The sequence below is a fragment of the Rhinatrema bivittatum genome, chromosome 5 (genome assembly GCF_901001135.1).
Source record: "Rhinatrema bivittatum chromosome 5, aRhiBiv1.1, whole genome shotgun sequence".
Classification (NCBI taxonomy): Eukaryota; Metazoa; Chordata; class Amphibia; order Gymnophiona; family Rhinatrematidae; genus Rhinatrema; species Rhinatrema bivittatum.
In genome coordinates, this window is record NC_042619.1 from 262,301,341 (window position 1) to 262,316,304 (window position 14,964).

At 48.0% G+C, this 14,964-nt stretch overlaps 1 protein-coding gene across 6 annotated transcripts in view; it reads right to left on the reverse strand.

Annotated features, from left to right (window-relative positions):
- NSD3 (nuclear receptor binding SET domain protein 3) overlaps window positions 1-14,964 on the reverse strand; it is a 502,906-nt gene that overhangs the window by 325,341 nt on the left and 162,601 nt on the right. For all 6 annotated transcript variants that reach the window (XM_029603933.1, XM_029603930.1, XM_029603931.1 and 3 more), the window contains one exon: window positions 12,169-12,328. In XM_029603933.1, coding sequence (XP_029459793.1) covers window positions 12,169-12,328 — 160 coding nt within the window. The remainder of the gene's footprint in view (window positions 1-12,168; window positions 12,329-14,964) is intronic.

A 14,964-nucleotide genomic window follows, 5' to 3' on the forward strand; every position in this document is an offset into this window, starting at 1 on the left:
AGGGTCAGAACCGCCATCGTCCCCGGATCGACCGCAACTAGGCCAACAGGCAACGGGGACTGATATCGAACAAATAAAGACGGCGGTGACTGCAGCGATCGGACCAGAGCTCAAAGCAATAGCCGAGCAGCTGGCGGAATTAAAGCAATCTTTAAGTGGGTACGAACCTCGGTTTGTGGAAATAGAGTCCAGAGTGTTGGAGGTGCAGGACGACCTCGTGGCGGCGAGGAAGGACATAGACGCACTTCAGGCTTCCATGATACAGCAGGCCCAGCGGATTGAAGACCTGGAGAACAGATCTCGCCATTCGAACATCCGTCTGATCGGCCTTCCCGAATCGGTCAAAGATCCAGACTTGCCGGCGCTATTGGAAAAATGGCTGTCTGAGCAGCTAAACATCTCGACTAGCAACGGCCCGTTGAGGGTGGAACGTGCTCACCGGCTAGGCCAGAGGCAATCTGATAACATGCGCCCGAGGCCGGTTATTGCAAAATTGTTGAACTACGCCCATAAAATCGACATTCTTCATGCACTTCGGGGAGGTCGTAGCCTAAATTTTGATGGACAAAAGATATTATTCCAGGATTTCTCAGCGGGTGTATCCCAGTGGAGATGCGCAATGGCCCCGCACTGCTCACAATTCATTAACCTGGGCCTCAGGGCCACCCTTATTTATCCGGCCCGGTTGAGGGTGGCGACCACCGAGGGGGTTAAATGGTTCGAAACCCCGGAGTCAGCGCGGGCTTTTGTGGAGGATTATAAGGCGCGGGGTACTAAAACTTCTTAAAGAGCCCAGAACATTTCAAGCAATGCGGATTACAAATATGCCCGAACTCGGCTTGACTTCTAACCTGCCAATGCTGTGCGGACCCCAGTAGTCGTCATCCTTACGGAATAAACGGGCCTTCCTGCTTATAGATGTGCGGGGGAAGTCCAAGATGACTGCAGGGATTGTGTCGGACATGTGGCAACCTTGTTCGGGTTACCCTGTTTTTTTATTATTATTGTTTCTTTTGCAGGCATCAGTCCGGAGGCCACTTGTACCAAGAGTATTTTTGCATGGAGTTTTTTTATAATTATTCAAGTACTCTATTAACTACAAGAATGGAGGAGAATTGGACTTTGAGGCCTTTTTATTATATCCTTTCTTTTTATTTATTTAGTTTTGGGCCTCCGAAAAATCATTGTTCTCCGGTTCATAACTTTCTGAACGTTGTTGGCGTTTGTGGCTGTGTAATTGTTCATAAAGCTATATTAATCGGGAGAATATCCCTAGTGGATAGAGAAGTTTCCTTTAATATATGGTCAAATGTTTAAGATAAGTCTTCAGAGCAAACTGGGGGGTGGGGGTGGGGTGGGGATAGGGTAGGGGGCGGGAGGGTGGGGGGGGGGGGGTAAGAGCCCACTAACCGTAGGGGTGAGGCTGCATGATCTCTCTTAACTTAGTACACTGGGAAATAAAGGGACGATATGGGGACTTCGTTCAATGGGGTTGGGGAGCACAGGGGGAGGTGGGGGGGGGGGGGGGAAACAAGGGGAACGGGGGGGGGGTGGGATTCTTATTATGTGGATTTTGATGTGGTCCAATGCCTCCATGATGATATCTAATCATATTCATGTATATTGCTGTTCGTTACTTCAGGTATGGACTCCAGCTGGGAGGGTTCAGACTTGCTTATTGATAAAGAATCAGCTCGGTATAGTTGGGTTTAACATATGTCTCTAGTAACCTCACGCGCATAGTCTCTTGGAATGTATGTGGAGTACACTCACCAGTTAAGCATACCAAAATCTTAACCCATTTAAGTAGGAAGGGTGCAGCAGTGGGTTTTTTGCAGGAAACACACCTTTCAGATAGTGAACATTTAAAATTACGTAAACAATGGGTGGGAAGGGTTGTATATGCCTCGGCAACTTCCCACTCGGCCGGAGTGGCGATATTGTTTCATAAAAATTTGCCGATCCAAATCTGTAGGGAGGTAAAGGACCCAGAGGGACGTTTTATCATTGTTGTTACTGAACTGTATCACAGAAAGATTGTTTTCTGTAATCTCTATGCGCCAAATACTTACAATGCTCAATATTTTCAGACGATTTATAGACACTTACTCCCTTATTTAGCTGATATCATCATAGTGGGGGGGGGATTTCAATACTGTTAGGGACCCTCAGGTAGATGCCTCACAACCTGGCCATCGAGAGCCCGGGATGGGGAAGGGGCCCAAGCTTCTGGAATCCACACTGCAATTGGTTGATGCCTGGCGCATGCTTCACCCAGGGGTCAGAGAGTTTACCCATCTATCCAGAGCGCATGTTGATTAGTGGCCAAGTGTTCCATATGGTGAGTGAGGCGGGTATTGAGAACACTGTTATTTCAGATCATGCCCCTGTGTGGTTGGACCTACAACTAGCGCCACTCGGTGTTGGAAATAGGACATGGCGATTTCCGTATTATTTGGCTGAAGACCAGGCGTTTCAGAAATATCTATTAGAAAGGTGGTCGGATTATGCCACTCTCAATCAGGAACATAAAGACAACCCCTCTTTGTTTTGGTACACAGCTAAGGCAGTATTAAGGGGGGATATCATTTCCTAATTAGCGCATAGGCGGAAAACTATAAATGCACAAATCATATAACTCACCGATCAGATGTGCCGCGTGAAGCGTCAGCTTCTGCGGCATAATACTGGCCCCTTGCGGGATCAATATCATTCCATACAATGTACCCTGAATACTGTGTTACATTCTCGAGCGAAAAAAAGTATACTTTATTACCAATTTCAATTATATCAGTATGGTAACAAGGCAGGGAAATTGATGACTCACTTGATTCACTCCTCCCGGGGGGCCCGATTCGTGGCCGGCTTGCGGAATGAGACGGGTCAGGTTGAAACACACACTCAGACTATACTACGTCTTTTTCGAGATTATTACGAGAAGCTATATAGCGCAGGAGATTGGTCTGAGGAGAAATGCGTCCGGTTTTGTGAATCTTTGCCTATACAGTCGCTTACCTTGGAACAGCAGCAGGCTTTAAACGCCCCTATAACAGAGGCTGAAATCAGATGGGGGATTTTGCATTCTAAACGTTTGAAAGCACCTGGCCCAGATGGATTTACAGCAGAATTTTATTGGTGTGTGGTAGACAAGGTTTGTGACCCGTTGAGGGCGTTTTTTGTAGATCTTATTGCAAAGAGCTGCTATCCCCCCCAGATGAATAATGCTCATATTACGCTTATCCCCAAGCCGGGGAAGGACACACAGATGGTGGAATCGTATCGGCCAATTTCTTTGTTAAATTATGATCAGAAACTACTGGCTAAAATCTTAGCTGACCGTCTGGCATGGGTACTGCCTACCTTGGTGGGGGAACATCAGGTGGGCTTCGTACGGAAACGATATGTGCTTTCTAACATTCGTCGGGTACTCACTGCGTTAGAAATATGTCAATACACACACACTCCATCCCTCACCATAAGTTTTGACGCGGAGAAAGCGTTTGACAGGGTTGAGTGGCCCTATCTATTTTTTCTTTTACGGCATATGGGATTTGAAGGATTTTTCCTACAGTCAATACAGCTGCTCTATATGGCTCCTCAGGCATCCTTGCTAGTAAATGGAGAGCGATCGTCTCCTTTTTTCATCTTGCGGGGCACACGCCAGGGATGTCCCCTTTCCCCTTTATTGTTTGTTTTGCAGTTGGAGCCACTTCTCTTGGCTATACAGAGGATGTCTGGCATTAGGGGTGTTCGATTTCAGAATATGATATTTAAATGCGCAGCATTTGCGGATGATCTCCTAGTGTATATCACAGACCCCCATGCATCACTAACTATTCTCTTGGACAAGATGGGCTCTTTTGGGGAATTTTCGGGTTTTCGGCTGAACTGGGGAAAGTCAATGGCGCTAGCCTATCCCGATACGATATGTGAAGGTTGGCAAGGTTCCTTCCCGTTGCAGTGGGCCACCCACAAGATTCGTTATCTGGGGATTAATCTCTCGGCGAATCCTGCTCGGGTGTATTCATTGAATATACCCCCGCTTCTTCAGCAAACGCAGGATATGTTGCACCGCTGGGGGTCCCTTCCTATCTCCCTGAGTGGGAGGGTTCATCTTTATAAAATGGTGGTGCTACCAAAGTGGCTCTACATTCTTCAGAATTTACCTCTACAGATTAAGCGCTCAGACAGGTTGTCGTTGGAGTGAAATCTGCGCTTTCTTTGGAAGGGTGGAAAGGCGAGGCTGCCTCTTGCATGGTTGCAGAGGAGGTGGGGAGACGGTGGTTTGGGCGTGCCAGACATGCAATTATACACTTTAGCTAGCAATATGCGAATCCTTCGTGACTGGATTCTGGGGGATGCAACGTATACTCATTTAGAAGCAGATAAGGCGATGGCGGCCCCTATAGCCCTCACCTATGCTATGCAAGCAGAGCAGACCAGGCTGCCATTTGTTTTTGCTCAATCTGTAAATATTTGTCCGATAAGGCAAGCCTGGACTGTTCTAACCAAGAGATTGCAACTTCCCCGTATATGCGCATATTTATTGTCAGTAGTTGGGAACCCTGATTTTCCACCGGGATCCCAAACGCGGGTATTACGGGTGTGGTAGACTCTGGGAATTACACATTTGGGTCACTTCTACCATACGGATGGACGTCTGCTTTCTTGGGCTGATTTTTGTGAACTCTATGAAGTGGGGGGAACGGCAGCCTTTCCTTACTTACAAATCGATCACTATTTGAAATCCCTCCCATCAGCCTTCCTGCAGCACCGAACATTTCAGAAACTTGATGAGGCATTGCATTTATCAGGAAAAAGGGCACCTTCTATATCTTTTTATTACAGATACTTATGCAAAGAGAGTCGAAACGATATATTTGAGACTATGGCCACTCGCTGGACTGAGGATGGTGATTTCACAGTGACGGCCTTTATGATACTTATTTGTTATGGGGGGTGTCCAGGATCTCGAGTAATAGCTACTACCGAGAGCTGCAATATAAATTTTTGGGGAGAGCATATATTTCCCCGCAGCGGGCATTCCAATAACGCATTGCAGTATCAGCATGTTGTCTCAGATGCCTGGGTATTGTTGGTACCTTGGCACACGTTTTTTGGTCCTGCCCATTTATTCTGAGGTTCTGGACTCACATTGCCAGGTACCTGGCGGGAATTTTGGGGATCTCCATCCCAATTGCTCCCACTTGGTTGTTGTTTGGTTATATACCCGCAGTGCGGATTCGAGATCCGGGCACCCGTCTTTTTCTCCAAAAAGCTAGTTTAGTTGGGAAAAAGGTTATATTAATGCGGTGGCGAGAGGTGGATCCACCCTCTTTTTGGGTGTGGAGAAATCTCTTCTTTACGATGATGCACATGGAATCCCTTTCATCTCAGGGACGCCCTCGGAGGCGGAAGAGATTTTTGGAAATCTGGGAACCATATATTCAAACTCTCCCACATCAAGCCCGGAGTCAGATTCTGAACACGTGACTTTTCATCATTTGTATTCTTTTGCTTCATATCATCTGGCACTGAATGTCATTGGCAAACTGTGGCGAGTAGATATCATGGAGGACTGGACACTTTATTCAGCAATGACTCTAGGGGTGGGGAGGGGGAAGATGGGGGGGAGGGGAGAAGGGTTGGGGGAGGGAAAGCAGCGTTTGAACTGTTATGTTGTTTTCAGTACTAGCTGGGAGCGGTAGCAGAACACACCATCCCCCAGATATTTGTATGTATGATGTATGATGAAAAATTAATAAACTGTTTAAACATAAAAAAGGATTGGATAAGTTCTTGGAGGAGAAATCCATTACCTGCTATTAAGTTCACTTAGAGAATAGCCACTGCCATTAGCAATGGTAACATGGAATAGACTTAGTTTTTGGATACTTGCAGGTTCTTATGGCCTGGATTGGCCACTGTTGGAAACAGGATGCTGGGCTTGATAGACCCTTGGTCTGACCCAGTATGGCATTTTCTTATGTTCTTAGCCCTTACTGAATGCACTTTTATGCGTTCCTGTAGTGGAAGGCCTTCTTGCTGATAGCAGAAAGAAATGCAGTCCGCCAGCCAGGTGGATAGGGTCTGCTTGCCCACTGGAACTCCTAATTTGTTTTTATCGAGGGAGACAAACAGTCGGGTGGATTTCCTGTGGGCTGTAGTGCAGTCTAAATAGAAGGCAAGCACACGTTTACAGTCCAAAGAATGCAGAGCCCACTCACCTGGTTGTGAGTGAGGCCTTGGAAAAAAGGTTGGAAGTATTATGGTCTGATTTAAGTGGAAATCAGAGACTACCTTTGGTAGGAATTTAGGGTGAGTGTGGAGTACCACACGATCATGAAGAAATTTGGTATATGGTGGGTATGTTACCAGCGCCTGTAGCTCACTGACTCTGCGAGCTGATGTTACAGCAACTAGAAAGATCACTTTCCAAGTGAGATGTCGAAGCTCGCAGGAATGCAGGGGCTCGAACGGAGGTCGCATGAGCCGTGCTAGCACAACATTAAGGTCCCATGCTGGAACCGGAGGACGCAATGGAGGCTTCAGCTGTAGCAAGCCTCTCATAAAGTGGCCTACAAGGGGTTGCGCCAAGATCGGGGCATCTCCTACACCTTTGTGGTAAGTGGCTATGGTGCTGACATGCACTCTGATGGAGGAAGTTTGTAGGCCAGACTCAGAGAGGTGCCAGAGATAGTCCAGGAACCTTGTTGTGGGGCAGGAAAAGGGATCTATTTCTTTTGTGGTGCACCATGAGGAGAATCTTTTCCATTTGGAATGATAAGATCTCCTAGTAGAAGGCTTTCGTGAAGCTACGAGGACCTGGGACACATTGTCAGAAAGGTTAAGGGATTGTAGTATTAACCTTTCAACATCCAAGCTGTTAGAGACAGGGAGTGAAAGTTCGGATGATTTAACAGCCCGTTGTTCTGTGTTATCAGAGTTGGATCTGTGCCCAGGCAAATTGGCTGCTGGACTGAGAGGTTGCGTAGGATGGGAAACCAAGCCTGACATGGCTAGTGAGGGGCTATGAGGTTCATTCTGCCCCTGACCTGCCGTAACTTCACGAAAGTCTTGCTGATGAGTGGAAGAGTAGGGTAAGCATATAGGAGACCCGTTAACCACGAGTGGGTGAAGGCATCTCGTGGCAGTGTGTTGTGGCTTCGGTGTAGAGAGCAGAAATTGTCCACTTTGCGGTTGTGAATTGACACGAAGAGGTCTATGTGTGGGCGGTCCCATTGGTGAAAGATTTGGTTTGCTACAGTGGGATTTAGGGACCATTGTGGGGATGAAAGGTCCGGCTGAGGTTGTCCGCCATCACATTGGCCACGCCTGCCAGGTAGTTCGCTCTCAGTAGCATGGAATGGGAGAGATCCCAGGCCCAGATCTGCGCCACCTCCTGGCATAGCAGGTAAGAGCCTGTGCCCCCTTGCTTGTTGAGGTACCACATTGCTACCTGGTTGTCCATTTGAATTAGTATTACCTTGTTGGATATGCAATCCCGAAAAGTGAAGAGGGCATATCGAATTGCCCAGAGCTCCAGAAAAGTTATCTGGTGCTTTGCTTCCTGTGTGGTCCAGGTTCCCTGGGTTTGCAGGTTGTTGACATGGGCTCCCCAACTCAGGTTAGATACATCTGTTAGAGCAGGGGTCAGGAACCTTTTTGGCTGAGAGAGCCATAAACGCCACATATTTTAAAATGTAATTCCATGAGAGCCATACAATATGTTTAAAACTAAATACAAGTAAATGTGTGCATTTTATGTAAGATCACACTTTTAAAGTACAATAAGTCTCTGAAAATATTACACCAGGCCTTAAGACACCAATACATCTCCTATTAGGAAAACGGACCAAGTCAGGCTGCTATAGAGTCCTACACAGAAACTACACGCCAGCAGAAAACCTCACCTGAATCACGTGCTGTCCCTCACCTAACATAGAATAAAGAGACCAAAACGCACAACAAGAAGCATGCAGACAAAAACTGAATTGAAAACTGCAACAAGCCAGAGTCTCTGTATGCAGTGTAACAAAGGAAAAAAGAAACATCACACATCCTTATAAAACAAATCAAGAAATATAAAATCATCAGCAGTAAAACTGTACTAACAAAAAGAACATATTTCGAAACAGCTGATGAGTGGAATATCCAATAATTAAAAACTCATATAAAACATTTCCAGATACCAACAAAATATTTCAAAATAGCAGACACAAAGATCCAGTAATGAAAAATAATAAGGATACAAAAAATTTTTTGCTCTGCATACCTGGGAACGTTTGATATCCAGGTGTCCTGAGATTGTTCTGAATTAGCAGGAGGTGGGGTGGTTTGCTTGGAACTTTCTCCTCTCTCAGTCACTCACATATACAAATGTTTTTTCTCTCTCACTTATATAGGCTCTTAATTACACATTTACACACATGCTGTCTATCTTTTCACGCTTACACACACACAGGCTTTCAATCACATAAATATACATGCTGTCTTTTTCTCTCACACACAGACTCTCATTCACATGCTTACAAACATGTCCTCTCTTTCTCTCATTTACACACAGGCTCTCAATCACATACTCACATGCTCCCTCACCTAAATCAGCTCTCAATCACACACATACACACATGGTCTCTCTCTCTCATTTAAACACAGGCTCTCAATCACATACTCACATGCTCCATCACCTAAACCAGCTGTCAATCAGACACAGACACACATGATCTCTCTCTTACTTATACACACAGGCTCTTAATCATACATACACATGATCTCTCTCACACACAAAGGATCTCAATCATACACACATACTCTTTCAAACAAACAGGTTTTCAATTACAAACTTACACATACAGGTTCCCAATGGTAAACTTACATTCATGCTCTCTCTCTCACAGGCAGGATCTCAATCACAGACATACTCTCTTTCACATATACAGGCTCTCAATCATTCACATACATGCAATCTCTCACTCACACACACAGGATCTCAAACACACATGCTTGCTCGCTCATTCATTCACTCTCTCTCTCCCCCTTCCCCCCCCGGGAACTCGCGGCAGCAGCAGCCACCTCCCAACGCTAACCTCCTTCATTTTCAGCCCTCGCGGAGGCGAAGGCGGAGTCCCATCGGCCGCGGTTGAAGATTTTCATTTTCCTCCGAGCCGCGCTGCAGTCTTCTTCCCGTCTGACACTAGCGTGCCTGCGCGGGTCTTCCCGCGCAGGCACCCGATGCTCTCCACTTCCTCTTCCGGGCCGCGGGAAGAAGAGAGCACCGGCGTGCTCTCTTCTTCCCGCGGCCCGGAAGAGGAAGTGGAGAGCATCGGGTGCCTGCGCGGGAAGACCCGCGCAGGCACCCGATGACTCCAGCGCTGGCACCCGGCTGACACCCGATGACTCCCGCGCAGGCACCCGGATGACTCCAGTCGGCGTGCTCTCTTCTCCTCCCCCCGCAGCCCGGAAGAGGAAGTGGTGAGCATCGGCTGCCTGCGCGGAAGAAGAGACCACGCTAGTGTGGTCTCTTCTTCCCGCGCAGGCACCCGATGCTCTCCACTTCCTCTTCCGGGCCGCGGGGGGGGAGAAGAGAGCACACCGGTGCCGCTGACTCCAGCTGTCCTGCCGCGTTCCGCCCGGGCTGACAGCATTTTAAGCCCGGGCGGCGGAGGACCGGGGAGCAGCTGGGTCAGCGGGGAACCGCGAAGTATGGCGACACTTGTCTGCGAGCCAGATGCAGCCCTCAAAAGAGCCATATCTGGCTCGCGAGCCATGGGTTCCCGACCCCTGTGTTAGAGTAATTTGAGGTGGAGGTTGGATGGGTAGTCCTATTCGAAGATTGGACACCTGTATCCACCAAGCCAGGGAGAAACTAAGCTGGTTGGTGATGTGGACAATGTGGGACGTGTTGAGTTGATTGGGACCACTGGGACTTTAAAGTCCATTGTGTTACTCTCATGGCTAGTTACGCCATTGGAGTTACATGAACTGTGGACGCCATGTGACCTAGTAAGGTTAACAGATAAGCTGTAGTGGTTCAGCGAATCTGCACTGCCTTGGCTAAGGTTGATAGCATGCGTGCCCGGTCCTTTGGGATAAAGGCTTTGACGTGGACTGTATTTGTATCTGCCCCGATGAACGAGAGGGTACGTGATGGAGTCAGATGTGACTTGGGATAGTTTATTAGAAACCCCAAGGACTGTAGCAGGCTGATGGTAAAATGGAGGGAGTGAAGCACTACCTTCTGGGATGGACGTCTGAGGAGCCAATCATCTAGATACGGATAGACGTGGATGTTGTTTTGTCGTACGTGAGCTGTGACTACTGCGAGGCATTTGGTAAATACCCGAGGTGCTGATGCCAGACCGAATGGAAGCACTCAGAATTGAAAATTATTGTGGCCGACTATAAATCTAAGGCATTTTCAATGAGGAGGGTATATGGCAATGTGTGCATAAACCTCCTCAAGATCTAGAGAGCAGAGCCAATCTCCCCGTTGTTGGAGAGGGATCATGGTGCCCAGGGTTACCATTCTGAACTTTTCTTTACGAAGATGTTTGTTTAGGGCGCATAAGTCCAATATAGGATGAATGCCGCCTGACTTTTTTGGAATTAGAAAATACCGAGAGTAGAACCCTTGACCCCACTGCAGTCGAGGTACCGGTTCCACAGCGTTGGACTGCAGAAGGGTTGAGAGCTCTGCCTCGAGAAGCGGAGAGCGGTCAACTAGACCCCACGCCGGACATGGTGAAGTGTTCGATGGTAGGGTGAGGAAGTTTAGATGGTAACCCTGTTTGACCACAGACAAGACCCATTGGTCTGTAGTGATTGTATGCCATATGTTGGCAAAATGGCACAAGTGGCCTCCCACAGGAATGGGTATGGCAGGCGGGGGTTGACTTCTGCTGTCTAGAAAGGAGTCAAAACCCCAATGCTGGACCAGTCTGCGGAGCTGGTTGGGATTTTGGGGCCCTGGGCTGTCGAGGCTGGCTTGTTTGGGGAGGTCTTGGTTGCCGAGTACGGGATGGAGGTGGATAATACCTGCATGGCTTATAGGAAAACATCCTAGGATCCCGTCTAAAAGACCTCTTGGCAGTAGATGTGAAGTCTGAGGGGAAAGAGGACAGTTGACGCAAGGTGTCATGATGATCTTTTAGTTGCGCCACTGTTTCCTGAATTTTGTCGCCAAATAAATTATCCCCTGTACATGGAAGATCTGCCAGTCTTTCTTGGACTTCCTGGCGTAGGTCAGAAGACTTGAGCCATGCCCAGCGTCTGGCGCTTATGCCTGCTGCTGATACTCTTGACAAAAAAACTACCAATGCAGGTGATACCTAAATCAAACAAAAACACAACCCACATATACCAAAGGCTGTGCCGGGGGATTGTGTGCTGGCAGGGTGCCGGCAGGCGCAAAAAGTAAAACAAAGATTTTGGGGGGGGGAGTGGGGGGGGATAGGTTAGGGGAAGAGGAAGGGAGGATAGTGTAGGGGGTTGGGAAGTTCCCTCCCAGTCCGCTCCGGATTGGGAGGAAACTGAGGAAGGCTGTGGGCCTCGGCGCACACAGGATGCGCCAACCCCCAATTTTGTAATATGCGTGCACCTGCGCGAGCAGGTTATAAAATTGGGGGTCCCATGTGTGCGCACCGGGTAGTGCGCACACATGGACGCGCATGCACTAGTTTTGAAAATCTACCCCTATATGCACATTAACATTTAATTTTAAAACAGACAATCACTGCTGATATCATTATGTCACTCAATACCAAGCACAGTTGTCGTCATTATGCAACCATTGGCATTTCTCCACTCTGCTACCCCATTTCCTGTGGGCTACTATTGTAGTATTTCCAACTCCTGCCAGCCTGATAGAGAAAAGTTTAGTTTCCAAAATGAGATCTATTCAACTTCTACATCATGGTAGTGCATTGTATTACCACTAGACCATCAGACCAGTCTAATATCTACATGCAATAGTTACACAGAAGAGTTTACATGTTGGAAAAGGACACTTTGGACTTTTCCAACATAGGCAGCCCCCTTGCATAGGTGATACATACCAACCAAAGAGGCTTAAAAATGTCCATTTGGTGAAGAACCTCTTTAGACAATCCATTTACATTCTGGGTTCTCTTTCAAGTCAAGTTACTGAAACTGGATGTTTTTTCTTACCTCTTGTGTTAATCCTACTATGCACCTGAAGCTGTGGATCACAGGACACCATACACGGCCACCAAGGAAATGATCCCACTTTGGACCAGACTAGATCTCCAACTTGAAACCAGACAGGAGTTTTCACTTCAGCTGGGGGAGAAGGTAAGTGCTGCTCAATCTGTGGGAAATATCACATAAGACTGAGTGTTTTTGCTTTACTACTATCTTGAACCCTATCTTCAAATCTTTATCCTGATCAAAAATGTATCAGAAGATTTCTTTGCATTATGCACACATGCAACTATTTCTTGTTAGGGAGGAAGTGTGAGGGTTTCAGTTTATCCTCCTTTGCACAGCTTGTCACTCAGTGACCCATCAAGTATGGTTTTTCCTTACCATTAAGCCCTTGTACAAAACTTCTAGTTTTTTCCCCCAAATACCACCCTGCTTCCGCCATGGTTAAATACTGCTGTAACTTTTTATGAAATTCACATAATCTTTTTCTAGTGCTGCTAACTAGTTGACCACTAAGTATCCCTATAGAAAATGCACTTGCTTCTTCATCTGACCAATAAGAAAATTATTCCTTACCTGCTAATTTTCGTTCCTGTAATACCATGGATCATTCCAGACGATGGGTTAAGTCCCCTGTCCAGCAGATGGAGTCAGAACAGATTTCTGAGGGGAGGTGCTATATTACCTCATCACCCTCGTCATCATCCCCAGTATCTAGCCTAGCAAAGCCAAGCCCAAGAGGAAGAGAGGGATCAAGTAACTGCACTGAAGTAAAATAAACTGTTAGAGAACCAGAATGAGAACCTCAACAGAAAAACTTGCTAACACAGAAAAACTGAACAAAGAAAAACAACCCTGGTGCCAGGGAGAGCAGAAATATCAGGAGAGGAAAACGAGCAGAGGTAGGCCATCCTAATCAAAAGACCCCCAAATAACGGGAGGGTGTCTGGAATGATCCATGGTATTACAGGAACGAAAATTAGCAGGTAAGGAATAATTTTCTTTTCCCTGTACATACCAGGATCATTCCAGACGATGGGATGTACCCAAGCTTCCCTCCTATGGGCGGGCCGTGGATAGCCCTGCTCGAATGACTCGATCTCCAAAAGAACCGTCTGGCGATGCAGAAACATCCAGACGATAGTGTCTCGCAAAAGTATGTAGCGACTTCCACGTCGCCGCTCTACAAATCTCCTGAACTGAAACGGAGCTAGTGTCTGCCCAGGACGCCGCTTGCGCGCGAATGGAATGGGCCTTAACCCCCAGAGGGGGTTGTTTACCAGCCCCAATATACGCCGATGCAATAGTCCCCTTCAACCAGCGAGCGATAGAAGTCTTGGATGCCATGTGTCCCTTTCTGGGACCCGACCAGAGAACGAAGAGATGGTCGGAGTGACGGAACTCATTTGTAGCTTCCAAATAACGCAATAGGCATCTCTTCACATCCAATCTACGCAAATCCCTAGGTTCGCTGGATTTAAAAGAAGGTAACTCTACTGACTAAGGTGAAAAGCCGAAACCACCTTGGGAAGAAAAGAAGGAACCGTGCGTAGGGACACTCCCTCGTCCGTGAAACGGAGATACGGATCTCGACAGGATAGCGCCTGCAGTTCCGAAATGCGTCGCACCGAACTGATTGCTACCAAGAAGATAGTCTTAAAAGTCAGGTCCTTAAGAGAGGAAACTTGCAAGGGCTCAAAAGGTGAACCGCTAAGTGCTCGCAGGACTAAGTTCAGATTCCAGGACGGACAAGGAGGACGTAACGGAGGCTTCAAGTGCCGTACTCCTTTAAGGAAACGACCAACATCAGGATGGGAGGAGAGACGCAACCCCTCTCCACTATGCAAGAGGGCGCCTAACGCTGCTACCTGTACTCGAACCGAGTTGTAAGCGAGACCCAGGTCAAGTCCCTCCTGTAGGAACGAGAGAATCTGCGGCACCAACACGTTGGTGGGCTGAATGTCGTGAGACCCACACCAAGTCTCGAAGACCTTCCAAACTCGGACGTAGGTTACTGAAGTAGACCTTTTACGAGCTAGCAGTAGAGTCGAAATGACCTCCTCCTGGTAGCCCCTGCTCCTCAGCTTGCGTCTCTCAAAAGCCAGGCCGCTAGACAAAATCGATCGGCCCCTTCCAAAAATATGGGGCCCTGCCGGAGCAGTCGTGAAATGTGACTGAGACGTAGAGGGCCTTCCATGGTCAGAAGAAGATCCGCGAACCACGGTCGACGAGGCCACTCTGGCGCCACGAGGATCACTGGGCCGTGGTGATTCTCTATCCTTCGAACCACTTTCCCCACCAGAGGCCACGGTGGAAAGACATAAAGTAGGACTTGCCGAGGCCACGGCAGGACTAGAGCATCGATTCCCTCCGCGCCGCGTTCTCTTCTGCGGCTGAAGAAACGCGGAGCCTTTGTATTGCTTGCTGTGGCCATGAGATCCAGGTGGGGACGCCCCCATCGGGAGACTATCAAATTCATACCCTCCCCCGAGAGCTCCCACTCTCCGGGATCCAGGTGTTGACGACTTAGGAAGTCTGCCTGTATATTGTCTACCCCTGCAATGTGGGAGGCTGCCAGACGCAGTAGGTGCCGTTCCGCCCAGTGCATTAATTTGTCCGCTTCCAAGGAGACTTGGAGACTTCGCGTGCCCCCCTGTCTGTTGATGTAGGAGACCGTGGTCGCATTGTCGGAAAGGATCCTGACCGCTCTGTGGTGCAGCCGAGGAAGAAAACCTTTTAAAGCCAGGCGTACCGCTCTGGTCTCCAATCGGTTGATGGGCCACCGAGCCTGTTCCGCCG